A 21,698-nucleotide genomic window follows, 5' to 3' on the forward strand; every position below is an offset into this window, starting at 1 on the left:
GGGTCGTTGGGGGCAAAATGGATGATAGATGGGGACAAGTTCTAAGAGGATTCTAATAGAGAAAGTATTTCGTATTTACCCTCCTTTGCTTACATTTTGTATTTTCTGGTTGCGGTCACCGTTTTAAATAACATAAGCAATATTTTATCTATTCTTGAAGATAAAAGCAGCACGATCTCATATTCACTTCGCAATAAGCAAAGCTAAAACCCTTTTATCTATTGTAACAACATTTATACCAATAACTCGGGTTTAATGAACAATTGCGAATGCACAGGCAAAGTAGTACATTGCCCCTATCGTCCTTATCCGTTTCAATTTTCCCATCAATATTTCTCATTTCTATCAGCTGATTTCTTTTTTCGACGGGAGTGCGGGTAGCATGTGAGAAAGGAGTAGGCCGTACATTCGCCCGAATAACAATCCATAGCAACAACAGGGGGTAGGCTTTGGGCACTTGGACTTCCTAGCAACGGCGGCATACATCACAGTTCCCATGCACAGCGAAGCAACATTCCAACGCAGCCCCTAACCTTGGCTACCGATAAAACATTGGTTCAGTGTCGAAAGTTCAGTCGATTCGGTAAGGTGTCCCGCGGTCCGGCGTTCTTTTGAAATTTGACCAACGAGCCACATGAAATAGTTTTGAGTTTACTACATCCTTGCCAACATGTCCGCACTGGTGACTATCCCGAGGGCGCGCCTGCTCGAGCCAAACACCGCCCTGGTGCCGTTGCTGCAGGAAATCGTTCGCAGCTGCGAACGCCGTAACATCCGGTACGACCGGCCGCTCGTTAATTTCGTCATGAATCTGCTTAGTCTCGATCCCAAGTTTGAGCTGTTCATGGAAACGCTCAGCGCGGACCGTCGTAACCACGACGATTTTGTCGAGGCGTGCTGCGGTCTCCTCGCGGACGATCGGTCACCGGTGCTCGTGACGCTCCGAATGCAGGCGTACGTTTTGGATAACTTCTTCGACAAGGACGAAATCGTGGAGAAGCACGCGCGCAACCTGCAGGCGAAAACGTTCCCGCTCACGAAGGAGATCGTCGACAACGACGTGATCACGAAGGACGAGCAGGACGATATTTTCGACAAGGTGATCCTCGATATCGTGATGACGATGGGCCTGGGCAACCCGGAGTCGAAGGATGTGCTGGCGGAAACGATGCGTGCGCTCAACTCGGTGATGTCGCGCAGCGATAAGGCAAAGTTTGTCACGCTCGACCGGAAGGACCGGCTGATGGCGCTGAAGGACATCCGGGAGATAGTGGCCGGCATACGCATCTTCAACAAGCACTCGGGCAACACGGCCAACGGAATGGCGGATTGTAAGTTGAACGGCTTGTTCTCGGTGCGTTAGTTTTCCATCCAAACAAACGTTACTTTTGCAGTACCGAAAATTCTCGACCAATCGCACGAATCGACGAAATCGATCCTCCAAATTACGCTGTGCGAAATCATGGACAAAGTGAATCTGCTCACGAGCGCCCTCAACGCGGCGATAGCATACGATTTGCGCAACCGTTCCATCATAACGCTGCTGCCGGAGAACATCAGCTCGGAGGACTTTGAGACGATCAAGGACCTGCTGATCATGTACCGCCAGCACGAGGTTTACACGCGCAAGCTCATCGACGAGCTGGCCTCGATGAAGCTCACCATCGACAGCTGCAAGCAGGAGTACGAGGCGAAACTGCTACGCATCCACGAGGCGGTCCAGTACCGTACTGCCATTCCGACCGATCGAGTGTTTGTACGTGAAGAAGAAACCGTCACCAGTGAACATCGAACAACCATGCTTTTATCACGACTTCCATTTCTGCTTTGTAGCCAAAATTTTCCGAACTGACCCGCGTCTGGTTGCAGTTTCAAAATTTCATCTTTCTCCTGTCGGAAATGAACCAGATGAGCAACATGCTGACGAGCCTGACGGAACGGTGCGCCAGCTTTGACGATCTCGCCTATCGGCTGCTAGGCGAAAGTCAAATCCAAACCGATGTGGATCGTTTGAACAAGGTGAAGGGAAAGCGGCTTTCGCTGGTGGAGCCAAAAAACTGCGAGATCGTTCCGTTCGAGGACAATATGGAGGTAAGTTAGGGAGAATTACACTTAGGGAACTGTAAACGCAGAAATGCTATTCTTGATGATGCTGTCACATACGTTAGATCGTCGATAGTAAATTATACCATTGAATTTCTCATCCGAGTTCGTTTCAGATTCAACTGCTCAAGTTCTGCCTCTGGCATGTGGCTGAAGGAAAAGGCTTGCTAATGCCGGGCAGCATCGATATGGGAGTGTGCCGAATGCAAAAGGAAAACTATCTTTTCAACATTGCTGAACCGGTCGTGTTCTTTGACGAGGATCCAAATAAGTAATTACAAAGAGAGACTTCTAAACCGATTGATTAATTACCACTTATTCCTCCCAGATACTTTTACAAAATCGTCGAAACTGCCCGGAAAAAGATTCAACTCGTCTGCCTGCTGAACATCTACGACAAGGTGCACTCGTCGTACAATGCACCTCGAAGCGAAGGCTTTCAAATGAAGATCACCACCACCTGCGACCAGGAGGTGCAGACCGACCTTCACCCGGTGCCGTCCAACATCGATCGCGAGTACCGCTGGAACGTTTGGGACTATCGACGGGAAGCGATCCGTCTGGCAAACCTTCGCACCAAGCGCACGTCGGCCGTGCAGACGGTCGAATCGAGCCGCGCTCTGCCGAAGGCAACCCAAATCTATCGCGCCAAATCGCAGGGCACACAGACCCGCGTCAGCCGTGGCACTGAGACGACGGACAACCAGATCCGCCAGCCGACCGGGCTGAAAGTGATCGAACCGACCGGCCCGTCACCGCTGAAAGTGTACGCTTTGACTCTCGCCCAAGCGAGCCACCATTCGTCCGCCTTTGGCCGCAACGGGGAGCGTTCGAATTGAGTAGCCTAACACCCACTTTAGGATGTAGCAGCACGATGTAGTAAAATAATTAGCGAATGCATGAGTTTGTTTACCTGGAAAATCGATGACCATATACTGAACAGTCCCTTCTGGCGATCCTTCTGGCCAACGTTACACTTCAGTACATCGGTTAGGCGGATGGGCTTTTTCGCACAGGCGAAAAATTGTAACATCGAAAGGCAAGCTCGAACATCGTTGCCGGTTTTGTCCGCCAGCGCCATCATCGATGAGAGATCCGTCGTTATATCTTCCCTTTTCGCGATGGTAAGTAACCTTAAACGGAAACGGATAATGCTGTAAAAGTTTTCGTCGAGAGACGAGATGGAGGTATCCTCACCGATCAGCAAGCCGGGAACATTCCGTCGGTGGGAAATTGACCACAAACGCCACCAGTCGTAATTGTCGCAGCGCCGGTGCGTACATGTCGTTGCAGATGCAAATGATCGGTCGCTTTAGTACAAACTTATCACGGGTCGCCTTACCGGAGCCTGCCTTTTTGCCGCCCCCTTTCTGTCCCGCAGGACCATTGCCGGCGATGAAACGGAGAAGAAACTCAATTGCGGCCACCGGTGCGCCATCGATTTCGTCCAGTACGATACAGTTCGGTCGCTTTTCCTCGTTCAACACCGACTTCATTTGCGTACCGTTCTCCAGCACCAACCGAAATGCGTCCGGGCTTCGGTCGTCCGAGGCGTTTACCTCCCGCACCGTATATCCCGCATGTCGGGCGATTGTGTGCGCCAGTGTGGTCTTTCCGAGACCAGGGGGTCCGCAAAGTAGGGCCACCTTCTGCACCGGACATCCGTTTTCGTCCAGTTCGGTGTTTAGTGTCGAGCGCGGTTTACGTCCTCCACCTTTCACCCAACCACCGTTAGACTCGAAGCGTCCGGTTCTCTTGTTGAAGCTGTTCAGCTGCTGCTGCTGATGCTGTGGTTTGTTGGCGTCCTTCGCCTTTTTCGGCTCCCGGTTAAACACCGCCTTGTCCCAAAGCTTCAACCACTGGAGCAGGCTTCGGTTGGTCGTTTCATCGGAGAGCAGATCGATGTATCGGCGGGGTCGATATTTTTCCACCCACAAAACACTTCCACTTTCGCTCGGAATGATAATTTCCTCCACACCCGGTGAAGGAGTTTCGATTGCATTGATCGGTTCTGTTAGGCGTTTTGCAACCTAAAATGGTACGATAGAAAATTATAGAATACATGTGGCAAGATTTCATCGCACTTAGAACCTTACAATTTCATTTGCCTCCCGCCAGATGCGTTCCTTGTCCGCCCCCAGAAGACCATTGTATCCGTCCTTCGCGCAGTTTAGCTCATCGATTTGCTTCTTCTCGAACTCCTCCGAGTGGAAGCGCACGTAGACGGTTTGATCGTTTCTCCGCACCGTCATCGATGGCCATCTGTGGGGAAAGAGAAAAATGGCATCCTTTAGAAACAATTGAACTCCTTTCGAAACAAATCAATCGGCCTACTTTGGTGGCTCACGGGAAATGTTGTCCATCTTAAAGCGATGCAACGCTTCGGCCCGGGAAAGCATGGACGGTTTGGAAGGATTCGCAACCGTGTTGAATCGCTGACGTGCCTCCAGTATCCGCTCGATCAGCTCCATGTCTTGCTCTTCCTCGGTTTTCGTTTTCTTCTGTAAACTGTACTCGTACAGCTCGAGTGGTTCCTCCTCGATGTCCTGAATGTCACCGAACAGCGCTTCCAGGCGCCGCTTCCGTGGGTTGGCGTCGATTTGCTGCAAAGCTTGAAGTGCGTTCTCTTGCGAGTTAGTGGCACCAGGGAAAGGTGTCGATGCGGCACGACCGTACACGCCCTTCGAGGAGGACGCCGACGACGGGCCGGGTGTATCGAACAAGCGCTTGTGCGTGGTGCTGCTGCCACGCGTGATAATTGAAAGGGCCGGACTAGCGAGTGGACTTTCGTCGATCGTTCCCAGCTGCCCGGGTGTTCGATAGTTTGAGGAAACACTTGAGGCCCTCGCAAACCGTAGTGCATTGGAAGGGGTTCTTGGTGCCGGTGGACCACCTTTTGGTTCCGGTGGTGGCTCACTGTCCATGTCGTTCATCGCGTCCAGGTCATCCCCGTACACCAGCTCATATTCCTCCTCTTCGGTAGGATACTGATCCATTTTCGGACAATAAATAACACTTATCTACGGCTTAAAAACACAAAATATAAGACGTCCCGGAAACCCAGGAAAACTTGCGATTAACAACACTTTGTGTTGTTTGTTATGACATTCATTTTCGCGCCAAATCTTCGACATCCGAGGTGACTGCAGAAAGATGTGCCGAAGTATTGACAGATTTGCCACAAAAACCAAGGCTTAGACAACGAATCTACTTCAAATAATCTAACAGATGCCGCTTCATGCAAGGCGTTTGTTTCGAATAATTGCCACTAGGTAGCGCTAACTCATTTCGAAAGTGCATACAGCATCCTCTAGCGGTATATGGTTGCTATATTTTGAAATTCGAAGATTACAGCGGGTTTTTTTATTTTGTTTTTCTGTGCAATGCTGCAGAAATGTCTATATTAGAATGTAGAGCGTTGAGCTTACCGTTTTAGATAAAAACAAACAGTAGTCCAATTTAGTTAGAGTAGTTTTCTACCTTTTCTTTCATTTTGGAAAGTCAAAAGAATAACAATAAAGTTTGTAGATTTACACATGTGTTTATTACTAACAGATTTTCTAAGCATTTCCTTTCACATATTCAATTCCGGTGCGGTAGCTTACATGTCCCGCGGTGACCATAGTTTATTTTTTGATTGCCATTCTTACAGCTAGCTTTTACAGGCACAGAGTACGATTGCGTAGAAAGTGTTAAGTATTTGTGTTCTTTAATATTTATTCAGTACGGTTCGACTATACAAGCTGCGATAAGTAGCTGTTTCTACATTAACCTTCCATCTCGTCTAAACCGCTACATATCCCTAGCAACTCCCCCTTAATATGTACACACACACACTCGTTAGCTTCCAGGGAGCAGACAGCGAAGATCGCAAAAATGGCACAGGACGCTGCGGTACTTTCCCGGCCTTGGGATTGCACGAAGCGTGGAAAGCCTTAAGCTACTAGAACAATGAAGTAGGATTCTCGTTTCACTATCGCCTAAATCTATCTCCTTTCAAGCTTACATGTTTAGGTACAATCTCGTTACGAGATGATCTTTTGCAAACCTAGGGTGCACGCTGTTCGTATTTTCGTCTTTTCCTTGTTTTGGATGGAGACGCCATCAAATTATTTCCAAAAGCGGGACCTTTCACATTTTTCACATGTTAACTAGAGTGGAGAGCAAAAAAGTATCAAATTTGAAAGTTCACACCAAAATGAGCTTCACTTGTGGCACGGTATGGCCATAATAACCACACATTATCGTAAGCTGTTCTTTTATCAAAAAATTACTCCTCCGGACGTGATCCCCGTTCTGCCCTCACTCCCCATCTAAATACCAAAAGGACGTATTTATCGATAGTTAATGTTTGCACACTTTTCCAAAACGCCAATATGTGTTCCGATACGAGGGGAAAGGGGGATGAAGAAGGTCCCAGCCGCTCACCACACACTTCGGCACCTCGTAAAGAACCGTTTTCACGATCATGTTACCTGATCGAATTGCTACCAAAAAAAAACGTTAAGAGTTAAGGAGCGTAGAAATCTTTCCCCCAAAATCCCCATTGCACTTTACTTCCGACAATCGAACAGAGAACCTTCACTCGAGTTTGTTGCCGACATGGGCCACCATTTAACCCCCCGGCACCCGCGTCCAAAAGCGTTACATAAATCTCCGAACCAAACCACGAACGGCCCGGGAACGGAAATCGGACGCAGCATAAATGGGGAAAAAATCCAATCAAAAATCGATTGCATTATTTTTTTCCAACCCGAAAACTGTTGAGTGCGCGCACGCAAAAAGAAACGAGATGTGGTGCATTTTTGAGGAAAAATGTGCAATGAAATTGCACACCCGTACGCAGAAGGAACGGAAAGCTCGTTTGTTTTTTGGTTTTCTCCATCTTCCATGTTCCATGGCCAATCGGTCCTGCGTCCTTCTGCCATCATTTCCAAATTTCGCTGATGGACGCGCCGTTGACGCCACTCACAAACACTTGCGAAACACGAAGCGTGTACGCGAAGAAAAGGAAAGCGAATTATCATCGCACTTCGAACCGGACAAGCAAAAAAAAAAAAACGAACCGACTCTCAATCTGATCTCCAATGGTGTAATAAACGTAAGGAGATGTAAAAATAAAACCTCAAACAACCTCCGTTTTGCATTCGCCGGTGATCATACATTTGGGCGAACCATTAACAACGCTCTTGGGGATCGGGAAAGTGCCCGTTTCCCCGCCAGCACGAAACCGATATGTTGGCCTGTGATGGAACGTCATCACGTCATCGCCAGGCTACCGGACATGCTTGTGGAAAAACTGTCCCGCATGTCGCCCGTTTTTCCAGTGCAAAGAGAAACCGCGTGAAAAGGATAATGATATCTTCAGGGTGTGAGGGTTTTTAAAATTGGTTTAATATGAGATGAACACTTTCTCTTAAAATTTGCAAGACAACAATACAAACAAGCTAATTTCCAGTTGACGCTATACTACTTTTTGTAAGATAAGAAATCATTGGGGAACAAGATCCTCAGGAAAGGATCTACAACAAATATCTCCAACAAAACGTTCAATCCTCACTTACAGCACAAATAACACTCCTTCTCTCAGACGCAAACAACTCCTGTGGCACGTCGTTAGGCCCTCCACTTCCATCCAACCGATGGCCGCACGAAAACGGATCGTCCCAAAACGAACGAAACGAAACGAAAACACGAACCTGTCCCTGTTTGTAGTTTGCAAAATTGTTTGCGATCGTAGCGTTTACCATATAATTAAACCCTTACGTTTAAGTAGGTTGAAATAAACGATCCTTATGTTACTGTATACAGCCACCGGTTTGGAGGGTTTCTCATGTTTCTTGTTCTGCTCGTTGTTCCGTTTAGCTTTCCATATTTCGTCCATCCTTCGTCAACCCGGTTTAATCCTTTTCGATGATGGGTTTTCTACACTACCCTGTTATTTTCATTCCTGATTGTGTTTTTCTGCCCTTTCTTGTTGTTTTTCTTTTGTTTTTGTTTTGTTTGCAACTTACTAGCCCTCTTTTACCATTGCAGAAATATGTTATATCCTACGAACGGCCCCCAAACTGTCCACAGAACTCCAGAAAACATCTCCGAAGCCGCCTTCGGAAACCGGTGGCATAGTGGTTTTCGTTAAATAATTTAAACACTTCTCTAAACATTAATATCACAACTGCACACGTTCACACCGTGCGTGGTTCACCCTCTTCCTTCATCCAACCCTTCCCCCACCTCCTCACAGCACCGTCTCGTTGCCGGTGAGACTGATCGTCTGCGTCGACATCTTGTAGCTGCGAGGCTTCCGGTTGATGTGCGAGTGGGAAGGATACTTCCGCGTTCCGTGCCGCGATGGTGGCAGCTTCCCGATCGACACCGACACGAGCGAGTTCTGCGGACAGACCGTCTGGTACGAAGCGGTAGAGTAGGTGGACGGTGCGCCGCCCCCGAAGCCGCCCAGCTTGGGACCCATCGATTGCTTGTAGATGGAACCGCCACCACCAACACCACCACCACCCACGGAACCACCCACACCGCCACCACCGATCGGCAGCTTACTGGGGCCTCCGCGTCCCCCGCTCCCACTGCGCCCTCGACACAGCCCAACGATGCGGGGACCGACGGCCCAAGCCGAGGCGAGAACGCCCACCAGCAGCTCGATGAAGGCCCGCAGGACGAACGGCCAGAGGGGGGCCCGGGCGGGTAGTACCGGCTCGGACGAAGGGTGCGGCAGCTGGAGCCAGTTTTCCCGGCACGCGTACTCGTAGAACATCAGCATGAGCAGCGCCGCGCTCGGGACGGCGTAGATGAACAGGAACTTGCCCATGCCGTGGATGTGCACGGGCAGGTTGTGGACGAGGGGCGGGGCGGCCGAACGCTTGCGGAGGTACGCGGTGAAGAGGTAGCCGGACCCGATGACCCAGCTCGCCAGCAGGGGCACGATCACGAACGTCAGCAGTGCCTTATCGGATTGGTTTCCAATGAAACAGGATCCTGGAAGGTACCAGAAAAAGGGATAAGGTATTAGTTTACAACTCTATGGGTTAGTTCTAAGTACTAATTTAATATTTGCAAAAATAAGTGCTTAAATAAAACAACCAGAACAAACCAAACACTGCAAAATCAACTATCAACGAATTTTTCGAAGTCCAATTAAGATTTTAATCCTCTTTTTGCTTTAGAACCTTATACAGTTCATGTTTGTTTTGCAAAAAATTCGGCGCACTGAAGAACAGTAAGCTCTATGTTCTGAACATGATTTAGGACTAAATTTAACTATATTAAAGATGATTTATTCTATAAAATTAGTAGACCGTGTGTACTTTTCGACTGACTAAAGTATGTTTTATATTCTTCGTTTAGTTCTTCATGTAGCTTTACAACCATTTTACAATCTCAAAAGGTTGGTGTCTAATTTTACATTCAAAGCAAGATATCAGCCAATAGGTTTTTGTTTGATCTGAAATGAACGACATGACTTAATCAATAAACAAAATTTTAATATAATTTACTCATTTTCGTCATAAAGCATTTGAAACATTTGAGCAATTTAAATTATTCCAAGACCGGTAAACTAGATTAAGTGACGACAAAGTGATCCAAATTAAGTAAAAACAGCTTGAAATAAATGTATTATTTAAAAACATGGTTCAATTTTCCATGAATAAACTATTACCAAGCATATAACACAATATAGTAAATATGTCTCAATTATGCATAACTTCAAAACTAGTTCAAATTTATTTCATGTTACAATTTATCCTTTTCAGGTCGTAGTGTATTTTAGTGGTTCAATTTTTGTAATTGGTTTTGCAGATGTTGAATCAATTTGTTTTTGGTATTTTGATAGAAAGTAAATAAGGTTTTGAACGTGAAATTACCGAAATATCCTTCACTAATTATTTGATCAAATTTTACTCCAACCTCTTTACTTCTTCCAGCAAATCACTTCACCAGCGGAGTCGAAAAATAAATAGCACACAAAATGTGTTCTTTCGCCTGTCAACACCAACGTTAATCGAAGACTCCAAGAAAACCCAAACCAGGCTAATGAGGGTGTTATAAAAAAACCAACTTACGGCAAGACGGAAAAGAAAAGTTTGTGGTTACAAGTGATTTAAAAGAGATTTCCTTCGCACGCCCGGTGCAAACCGGAATGGTTCATTGCTTTCGAGAGGGATAGGTTTTTCTTTTCTCGAAAAGTTTTCAAAACCACTAGGAAAAATATCACACTAACACACGCTCGCCGCCATACAACCGTCGAACGCCCCGTTGTGAGGCATTTTTCTTCCGCGTTTCATTGAGATGCCGCCCGATCGCAGTAAATCGGACGATCCAGGCAAGGCGGGAGCAAACATTCACCCTTCTACTACCTCGCTCTACTGGACCCGTCGGGTGTATAATTCCCAACCCCCGTTCGGCCCCGCGCAAACCGGACGAACGAATTAATTATCCAAACAAAATCAAACAATAAATTACGGAATAATAAATAAACATCATCTCACGCGGGGGTTGGACGCGGTGTAACGCATAGCTCACCGACGAGAGGATTTAACATTTTCCAACATGTTACGGAATGTTACGGGCGGGTGTATGTGTGTGTGTATGGCTGACATGTAACATATGTGATGCGCTGCGGGAGAAATACCGCCAAAAAGGTTTAATTGGACGCAAAAAATAAAGATCGCACATTTATGAAATCGATGTAGAAATAGTCCAAATTTCAAGGGTCTGTAGTGTGTGATGTTTGGTTCGCAATAAAAATAACATTCCACCTTTAAACTTATCCACGCAAAACTGAACCGGTTGAAGTAAGGAAGCCGTATAATTGTTACATCAATTAAATCAAACCGTGCCGATGCTCGTTAACTTCCAGTCTTTAAGGAACACCACGCCACATACTTCATTCCCAGCAGGGAACTTCTAGCCCCGAGGAAAGTTTATAGGGAATGATGGAAATCGTTCCTTCACACCCCGGGCAGGAAGGAGATCGATGTTGTCGGTTACGCACGCAAATACGTAAGACGAAAGAAACGCTGAAACCGGGGAAGAATCAAATGGATGGAAATTTTGGCCAAAAAGTTGTAGCCCATCGATCTCGCGCCGTCCGTAAGCCATCAGACCCGTGACCTTTCGGACTCCGGAAAAGATCTTTTTAGGTTAGCTCTGCGGGAGGGAAAGGTGGGTGGTTGGTCGAACGTGTGCTCCGCCCCATTCTATGCTGGCAGTTTTCCATCACCGCGCCACTGTATCACGGAGCGCGGCACCATTAGATTTTCCGAATGTTTATTGTAATTTATCTCGAATGAACAAACAACGCGTCGCAACGCGGTGGAAACTCTTGGGAAGTTTGGGAAAAACTATCAGCAACCACAACGGAAAAAACAAGGGAAATGGATAGTCGTGAGAGGGAAATTTACCTCGCTGTTATCAGAACCCACCGCGGGAGGGCAGGCAGTTGGTTCGGTTCTCTTTGGTGTTTTCAATTAATTCTGGGAGCTTCTGGAAAGCCGACATCGGTTTGCTGTGCGTTGCATTCAGATCCAGCAGCGTGGAAAACCGATCAATTTAAAAGGTGCTAGGGAGATGGATCGTGCCGAGCCTCGAATCAACACCTTTCCGAACGCACGAACAGTGACGGGATTAATCAGGTGATAATAACGCTTGTTACGTCAGAGAAACCCCTATTTCTTTTTAACAAATGCATATTTATATCTTATAACTATTAGTAAACAACATGTAAATGTTTAATTAATCTACGTTTAATAAAACGTTTATAAAACAACAACAAATAAAACGCACTTCCATTAAGAACTGAAAGCAGCTGAGACCACTCGACACACCGGAAAACGGAGGAAAAAACACTCTCAAATCCGGACAAAAGCGATGGCCACTGCCTCTCGGTCTTAAGAGGGCATCTTAAGAGCCCGCCAACAGTGCATTTAGCCAGGGGTCAATATTTTACGGCCAATGTTAACCCCTTTCGCGACGCACGCAGAACCATCCAAGGAGCCAAGTGTGTGCTAAAGCTAGCACTAACGGGGCTCGTAAAGTCTCACCTCACCGAAACGGATGGTGGTGGTCAAATCTGCTGGTGGTGGGAAGCATAAAATGAAGAAAAGAAGTAAAGCACTACGGGGGCCTAACTAACAACCGAAGCCGAAGAACCGAGAGGCATTAAATGCTGCGACGGAAATCTTAACGAATATTGAACAAACAAAAAATAGTCTCTACTCCCTGTCTCGACGAAGCAAGATGCAATGCATGTGATTTTGTTTGTTTTTTCTTTTTCCGTTCGTTACGAATGCACCATATGCAACAGCTGGAATGCACTTTCGAGATGCAATTCTCCTTCCCGCCAGCGGGTTGAACCGTTTCGTTCCGTTTTTATTACACACACCCGCGTATGCGTAATGAACCGCACAGTGGGAAACCGCAACGTAAAATGGTGGACATTTGATTTAAACTTTTTATTTAAACTATTTAAAAACAATTCTGTATTGCTCAGTTTTGAAGTTCAGCTATCGGAGCTGATTAGAATGATTGAAAAAAAGAATTTCTTTTTCGGACATCCACAATTTCAGCCTAACGAAATTCTTTTGTTTTTAATTCCGTGAATTTTTATCACATTCATTTATTTTTTGGTATAAACTATATTTTGACTCTCGGGTAACTATATGCGGGAGGAATATAAAACAAATTCTGTTCCAAGCACGGAATAAATGATAACAATGGTTAGTTATTTTAGAACTTGAAATTGTATAAGTCTCTATCTCAAACACACACAATTTTATCAGATATGCCAAAAAAGTATTTAAGAAGTAAGATATATAAACAAAACAATCAATATTTACGAGGGCGACAAACTTAATCCGTTTGTAAATCCGCAAATCGCAATGATTTTGTTACGAAGCAGTGTTGTTTGTTATCATTTGTTTACTAGTGAAGATGTTTTTCAGGCATGAAATTTTTTTTCATCCGTTTTAATACTTGTGGTTTTGTCTCGGAAGCTAAAAAAATTGAAATGTGACTCCTATAAACCAGTAGAATGGCATCATGCAAGTGATCAAATTTATTATAAAGCCTGTTTTAATTTACTATTGCACTGTCATAAAAGTTAATAGCAAGTAATAAAGTAAGCTGGTAACATTTCTTCTTTCATCCAAAACTATCCTCCCCAAACCCCACTGTGCGTTGGAAGGATGTAACATTTGACTTTTCGTGGTTCATGCATGGCAAGAGGGACGGTTTATTTTTTACCTCTAGTTCCGTTCGAACAACTGGCGTGCAAAGGGATGTCAGCGCACACGGACGGGACGCGAAATAACAATAACTTGTGCAAAATTATGTGCCATACTGTTTGACAGGCTTGGCCCTTTTCTGTTCACGTTGCAGGCAGGTGCGAATGTCCCCGCCGTCAAACGATGTAGATTGTCGGTTGGGCTGGTAGGGGGTTTTTGTCGCAACGGAGATCTTAACAGACTCCTTGGGGATGGCTGAGGAAATTTTCTTTGCGGTTAGTTCCATCGGTTTGCTGTGATTGCCGAACAGTTTTGGATTTACATAGAATCATCAGAATTACATAAAGTTTAAAACTCACAGAGGAATACATGAATCTAAAAAGAAATCGTTCAAACGTAACTGCTGATGCAATGGGTGAAGCACTTCCATGAACGTTGAATTGCGATGCTCATACATTTATTTAAGCGAGCATTCCGTTCGGTCGCGAGATTTTTCCGGTCTTCGTTTGTATTTTCCCATCGCTACTGCAACACATCCAGACGCAAATCGAATGGAAAATATGTCACCCTTGCAGCAAGCAAAAGCAGCATACAGTAGCATAACTTGAGGCAAAACCGAAGAGAAAAGCAACCATCTACACAAAAGCTATTGTTTTCTCCGCTTCGTTTCTCATTTCGGTAACGAGTTGAGAACGGAAAGCAAACCAACAAAGCTGCAAACCAGGAAAGAAGAAAAGTGCATCTTTTGAACAACGAAAACGAAAATGTTTCGCCCAACCAACGTCCTTAAAGTAGGTTGGCAGCAGCAGAAACGACGGAAGCGCCCGCCACGATTCTCATCTCATGTTTGCAATTTAAATAAATTACTAGTAAAAATATGCCGCCAGGGAAGAAAATAAAATAAAGAAACATGGTAGTTTCTTGTAGTGATTTTTTTTTCACCACTCCTTTATTCCATATTATAACAATATCCCTTCCATGGGACCAGAATAAATTCGACCATTAATTGAATGCGTTCCGGGCCAGGTTCGTTGGGGAATGCAAGAAAAATCCGCGAGGGAATCAATTCGAACTGAGGATCAACAATACACGATCAATATCCTCCACCCACCCCCTCTCCCAATGGGTCAGGTTTTGCATTCGATTTTTCCTTCCCAATTTTCTTGGGGTCTTGTTTTGTTCTTCGAGGTTCGTTAGCAAACCGTGCCTTATTCCTTCATTTTGGCCGAATAAGGAGAGCTACCGAAAAATAAGCACAAACACACACAACAGGAAAAAAAGCAAGACAACAATGATCAGACGGCAAGCATCCGATCGAGATCTCGATCGTGGAAAAGGGAACCATCGGGATGGGGAAATAAAAATGCGAGCATAACTTTGCGCTCAAAACCTTCGACGATGTGATGCTGCGTCTTTGCGAAGTCCCTTCTGCTGCCCTTTGGAATGTTTTGGTAGGGTTTTTCAAACACACACACGCACACATGCGTTGTTGGTTGCTTCCCATGTTTGAATGGGGCTATTGTTTTCCCAGCTCTTGCGGCGGTGACAAGCTTTCGGTGCGCTGGCAAAGCATAAAGAAGCATGATTTATGCGCCTCGTTGGCATAATTTGTGGGCTTTGTTTTATGCTCTGGCTGTTCGTGAACAAGACGTCTATAAGGCAAGGATCGCATTGTTTTGCGGCCCCTGGTCTTTTGCCCGCGGTTCAAGATAAGATTTCCTGTTGTAATTTCGAATATTATTATTTTCGTGTTGAAATAGTATCATGTACAATCACTTCTTAGTATATAAAATGAACAAACCATATCCTCTTTTAACTTGTCGAGAAGTATCTTAAAGAAAACAATTTAATATCATATTCAAATTTACCGAAAAAGTTAACTGAAAGAAATTATATTCCGAAATATGGTATATGTAACGAATGTAAAGATCTCCATCTGATAGATATGATATGAAGATATTCAACCTCCCAAACATACATGCAGATAAGATGATTTATAAAAAAAACACTAAAAACACGTGGATTTAATAAAAAAACGGACCCATTCTTTCCATTGTCATGAACGGCGGAAGTTCCTCCAATCGCCGAACGAAAAGGATGGTCTTCTATCGGGACATCTTCAAACGAATGCCGCGCACGAATCTCTTTTTAATCCATTTTGCCTACATAAGTTTTGTTTTTTTCCTTGACAAACGAACAACCCCGGCTCGGATGACAAAAGGCGTCCCGACATCCCCAAAACAAGTTCCAGCAACGATCAACTCGAGCGGATGGAACAGAACGTTAAAAATCTCACACCTTTCCAGACGATCCAAAATATGTAGTCCCAAAGAATTGACTGCTAATTCGGTGGTACACAGCTGATGACAATGAAGGAAGTACAGAAAACCATTTACCACATGTGCACACACAATCAAAAACGGCGCAATGAATTATGAAAAGCGTTGCAGCAAGCCATTCTTAAACGCACCAAAATCGGCCGGATATGCAACTGGAGAGTAAAATAATGGTGCTCGGAAAAAGCGTGTGAAATTTCACGGTTTGTGGACGTTTTTCAAACGCCGTAACATGATACTGTGCGAGATGCGAGAGGTTTTCCATTGAGTTGCATCCTTTCGAATGTGTCCTGAAGCAGACGCTGATTTTGTATTGCACGCGTAAAGACGATAAATGGATTGCAAGACAATACACAAAGAGAAACCTACCCAGGAACAGTATTGCAAGAAAAAGAAAAAGTGAAACCCAATGAAAAGTAAACAATTTTAAGACCTTCCTGATATGAACTTAATCAAAAGCCCTACTAAAGATTAAAATTAATGTCGTGAAACATATCTGTCGCTCGTGGTTTTGCCTCCCGATACTAATCGTCAATCAAAAGTGCTCCATCATTTCAGGCCAACTGGAAACCAATCCTTCACGCACACCGGATGTCGAAGCAGTTCAAGCCCGAAAGTTATCGAATCGAGCCTAAACCACTGCCGTCATTGTGTCGATCGATCGTCATATAAATTATTAATTGCCTGGCCGAAAGCCCCTGCTCCGGTTTCCACTCGGATGCCGTCCTACCCGAGCGGTAGCCTAATCAAATTGTATCGACGATAAATCAATCGACTAGCTCTCCGACCGGCTTGGTGGAACGCTTTTCCGTGGCAGGAACGCTGGCTGGAAGCTGGTGTGGGCAGTGGTAGTGGTGTCTGATATCTTATCGCGTCACATGAGGCGAATGGCGAGGAGGAGCGGTCGCGGTAATGGATAGGGTGTCGTTGATTTACAATCACCTTCCAACCGTTGGTATGAAAGTCATGGAAGTAGAATGCGCCCCATGTTTGGGGCTCCACACGACCATTTGCGGTTGTTGGCCCCAGTTTACCCCCAACAACAATATGGCCCTTCGTTTTCCCCCTATTGGCATATCAAACAACATTGTTGCTCCAACACCAATACGAATAATAAGAAACATAATACAAAGTAAAAGTAATAGGTGGAAATAAAAATTAACTTAACAAAATTAAACATTTCATGAACATATAGAAACTAGGGGCAAAATGCACCTTAACTAGGTTTTACGGTAAAATGAACAAGCCTAAAATGAAACGGGTAAACTGTTTTGCCTATTTCTATTTTCTTAGCTTTTTTCTTCAAATAAATATTCCAGTTAAAATATCTAGTTCTTTAGTTTTAGGGTATTTTCTATATACTTTTAACTTTTATTGCTGGAAGAAATAATACCTATCGTTGAAATCAGATCAGAAATCTAAAGATTCCCTGTTGATTGCTTATTTTTAGAAGCGGTAAAAAAACTACTTTCACTATATCGTTCTGATAAGAGAAAATTGATAAACACGAAGAGATGATTTATAGAATATGTTGATTAAGTTTGTTTCATTTAGTAGCTCATCCGTATTGCCCCACTCTTCCCTACATTTTTTAATAGAATGAATTGATACCCATCGATGCAAACTGTATTGTGCTGTTTGATTAAATTATCTAAACAGTGATGTATTCTATCTGCCAGAATGTTATCTTCCTTCGAAGAAGGTCAACTCGGGAGGGTTCTGCCAAGCAAAAAGCAAACAAATGCCACGAAAGCTACCGTGTTGATGATGTTGCGGAGAAGACGGTTCTAGGCGAACGGATGCTTGATTGATCCTAATTAAGATAACTCACCGAAGAAATGAGTGTTGGCGGGCAGAGTTTGTAAAAGAGCCGCGCGCGAGAAACCCCGCGCAAAAGTAGCTGTCAACTCTTGGAGTCCTTCTGAAGTTGGACGATACACTGGGACCTGGCGGGTATCAAACGGAGTGTATCGAGAAACGACAACGCAGGGAAACTCACACCGACACGGCTTCTGTGGCTGATGTCGTGTGCTGATTGCCATTGTTGCTCCGTCGGCTGTTGACAGCCTATCAATCAAAAACTGTGGCGCGGTACTTCGACTAGATTGACTCTGGACATATATCTCTAGCACCCGGCGCATACCCCCGGTATCGATCGAGCGTCTCCAGTGCGGCTACACTCGAGCGTCGAGTGTCATGTCGGTGTGCAGGGCAGTGGCAGACTCGAACGACGATGAGTCGATATCTGAAATAACCAGTAGTAAATTGGGCTCTTATCAGTGCCGGCAGGCGGCAGAAGCAGCTAGCAAGGGGCTGTCGCCAAGAACTCACTCAATGTCAGAGAGCGCCGATGCAAAACATCGCGATGTTGAGCGATGGTTTTGATGGATCGATCGGCTTCCGCGTAACATTTAACAGAAGAATGGCAGTGGCAGTTCTAGGAGTTCTAGTTTAAACTACTCAATGGCCGATTGAAATAAATTAATGACATTTTTCCACCCAATGCCTATCATTTTCGACCATGGGGCCCGAATTTAAACGACATCTAACGATCGTCCAACCGAAAACATCGTTCACCATCAATTTACGGCCGCAGATAAGTAGCCATGGAAACCGATGCACGCTTCGGTGGGTTTCAACTTGCCTCCTACTTCGCGTCCTGTCACATACAACTAAAATTAGAAGATTTACAGCTCCACTGCGCGGAAACTAACGAGCATAACTAATGAGTGCACCCGACTGTAGAACGCGTCGATTGACGCGCTCTTTTTGATTAGTTGAAGCGATGCTAGTTATTGATGCACCGGCAGGAGAAGGAAAGGGACAAGAAGTGTGACTATCTGGCGTTAAACTTTTGAAGATGATTCTCATTAGGCGGATGTGCATCGAACCGCGCTTTGGAGTTTTTCGGGGTTTCGAGATCATTAAATTTATTAACGACATGCCAGTTGCACAGGTATGAATTAATAAATAAATCAGTTTTATCACATTTTTTTGTTTATCTTTTTGATTCCTATATGAGTTTAGATTATTCGATTGTAGTATTCACTATTTATATTATTATATGTTTTCTTTATCCAAATCCTTTGTTTTAGAACATGAGTTTCATATAAATACAAGCATTATATCAACTGTTGTTTTCTTCTGAATGGGGCAACGTTACTGATCAAAGACTGTGTTGTGAAAAAAAGCGCTTGAACTATCATATATGAAACAAGAGTGTATTACTTCGGATATTAATTCGTGGATAATCAGGAAGTTTTATGTACTTTTCCAAGATTTACATTGCCGAACCATTTTTAACTCTCTCTCTGCCACTCTCTGTTTGCAAAATGTTATCCAAAGAATTACATAGTTTTGTCTATTTCATCTGGGTCTTGGATACTGCATATTCCCCATCAGTTAAGAGAAACGCATTTTGCATTACAAAAATAAATCTTCTTTAGGAAGAAGTAGTCTTCTAAAACTAGGAGTAAAACTCAAATTGATTTTCATTTGAAAAGCGCTATATAGTTACTTTATAGCATCACAATACCATATTCAACGTTATGCAAATTTCTCGACCATCACTGTACCTTTACATATTCCGAAACCTACCCGCTGCATATATGAATGTCATTACGCACATTTTTCTCCAGCCCATAAAAACACTAACCTCAAAGGAACGCAGCGGAGGACTCGCGGTTCATTTGTGTTTCCCTGTTTCCACCCCTCCCTCGACCTCCCCGAGCCCCACCGATATCGGCCGAGAAAAACATGGCAACTGCATCCGCGCCATTTACGGCCCACACCACCCCGACCTGTCGACACCGCGTGTCACTTCGACGTCGTGATTTTATGTTATGCACCCTGCAGCCCTTCTCACAACCCTCTCGCCAGCCCTGCACCACCCACGGGTATTCCACAAAAGGCATGGACAACATTGGCATACCTGCGATCCTGTCGAATGCTCCACGACCGGAGTTGCCTCGCGTCGGAACAAGCACAACGCTACGAAAGGATAATGATTTGGCGAATGATCGATCGTTTGCGATTCGATCTCTCGCGATCTCGGCAAATAATACCGGGCCGAAAGGAAGGGCATGGAGAGGATAAAAAAGGGAAAAGATTGGACACCGCTATTGTTTCGCGGTGCCATGTTGGTTCAACGCAACCATGACAGAGGGAGTGGTGGGAGGATCGTGCAAAACCGTAGGTGAAATATGTGCTCTTGTGCCCGCCGTGACCTCGATCGTCGGCAGGGGCTGAAGGGCTTCGGCGAACAAGGGATAAAGCGAGTGAATGGGAAAGAGACCATCATTCATAAACGGAAGAGGAAACATGCAGGCTCTCGAATATCCGGACGAAGAGCCGTGGTGGAGCAGTGGGGTGTAAAAGTGTTGATCGAATAAGGCACATTTCTTGTGCTTGCTTTGCACTTTCCTTGCCATATTGCGGCAGCCACGAGGGTGCATTTTCATTTCGATCGAAACGTGGGCCAAAAGGGCTCGGACGCTGCACACATTCATAACAACGATAATTCGCTCCTCGTTCCCGAATTGATTTATTTCCTATTATTACGAGCGCGAAACTTCCTGCCCGGCTCGAAGACGCGAAGCACATTCCCGTCCTCCCGAGTCATCGCTGCACGATGCCTTTCTTCTCTCTTTCTTCCCCTCACGCGCCTATTAAAAAGTTGCCTCAAGTAAACGAGAAATAATGGAAGGCCTGCCCGAAGACGTTCGCAAGCATAAATAATACCTACTCAAACGAGTGGATTGTGCTGAGTGGTTGGAAAACTATTTACCATCAACGAGTACAACAACGGGGGGGGGGAGGTGAAAAGCGATCCACCTCCCAAGGGAAAGCTCGGGTGTGAAGTGCATCGGATGCAACATCCCCCGAACGGAAGCATGGAAATACGATTCGCTTTGCCACCTACCAGCATCATCATCATCATCATCGTCGCCATCATCAGCAGCAACAGCATGATCGGTCTCATGCGCTGCGCAGCCATTCCATCGAACCGGTTTCGTTCGATAGCTCGTTGGCCAGTTTTCATTCCCTTTTTTTTGCGGAACACTCCGGGCGTTGGTTGGCGATCCCTCGTTGGGCTCGTTTAGAGTATGGAGACTATTTCCTTTATATATTTGCTTTATCTGCGGGCATTTCGCTTCACGCTCGTTTATCGCGCGAAAGCAATCACACATGCACCTTTTCCAGGGAATGCATGCGCTATCAACGGCTTGCGATCGCAAGATCGATGGGGTTGACTGTTTTTGCACGTTCCTTGACCCGTTGCCCCGGGGCATAAATCGATTGTTGGGACTTTCAGGAGTTGACTTGGGAGTGAAGTTGATCGGTCGTAACGTCTTCGCTAACTTTGTTAGTCTTCTTGAATGTGAAAGCTGAGTTTTACACACGCTTCCGGGGAAAACATTCAGACATTCGAACACTAAATAAATAGTTGAACTGATCCGCTCAAAAACAATTAATTAATATAAAAATAATCGAATAGGGCAATTCAATTTATACATATTTCTCCCATTCAGTCATCTTTTATCTTCCTTAGGATATAATTTCAAGCCTTCAAAACATATTCCATATTTTTAAATAAACTAAGCTAATTTGATAAAGGAATTATACTCATGAATAGAAGTCAGACCTTAATTTCAGTAATTAGCGTAATCTAAATTTATGTTTTTTAAAGTTTCTATTGTTTTTCAAGAACAAAAGTTGGTAACTAAGATTTTACTAAACAGCCGGAACAGAGAAGACCAGAAGATTAAAAATAGAGAAGAACCGTTAATGAGACAAACCTAAAAGTCACACTAAAAAAAACTAGCAACAACAAGTGTAAGCAATTAATCCACCGTTTACCATTCCGCTTCTTGACGGGGAAAAGTTAAACACTCTCGGAAACTATTCAGCGCATGGGGCAAATATTATTCTAACCAACCCCGGAACCTCGTTTACCCAAACGCACCGAAACCAGGCGACAATATTTGCTGGTACACCGTTTGAAATTATCCACCCCTGT

General features: G+C 44.8%; 2 protein-coding genes across 2 annotated transcripts in view; both read right to left on the reverse strand.

Moving 5' to 3' along the window:
• Positions 1-5,171, reverse strand: part of LOC131267599 (chromosome transmission fidelity protein 18 homolog) — a 16,517-nt gene extending 11,346 nt beyond the window's left edge. Inside the window, exons 1-4 of the mRNA XM_058270517.1 lie at positions 4,438-5,171; positions 4,200-4,365; positions 3,301-4,133; positions 3,017-3,236 (exon numbers count right to left, since the gene is read on the reverse strand). Of these exons, the coding sequence (XP_058126500.1) occupies positions 3,017-3,236; positions 3,301-4,133; positions 4,200-4,365; positions 4,438-5,099 (1,881 nt within the window). The 5' untranslated portion in view covers positions 5,100-5,171. The remainder of the gene's footprint in view (positions 1-3,016; positions 3,237-3,300; positions 4,134-4,199; positions 4,366-4,437) is intronic.
• Positions 5,172-7,728: 2,557 nt separating this feature from the next.
• The window catches only part of LOC131263656 (frizzled-4), a 38,164-nt gene continuing 24,194 nt past the window's right edge, over positions 7,729-21,698 (reverse strand). Inside the window, exon 3 of the mRNA XM_058265888.1 lies at positions 7,729-9,096. Within this exon, the coding sequence (XP_058121871.1) occupies positions 8,342-9,096 (755 nt within the window). The 3' untranslated portion in view covers positions 7,729-8,341. The remainder of the gene's footprint in view (positions 9,097-21,698) is intronic.

Source organism: Anopheles coustani, chromosome 2 (genome assembly GCF_943734705.1).
Source record: "Anopheles coustani chromosome 2, idAnoCousDA_361_x.2, whole genome shotgun sequence".
NCBI lineage: Eukaryota > Metazoa > Arthropoda > Insecta > Diptera > Culicidae > Anopheles > Anopheles coustani.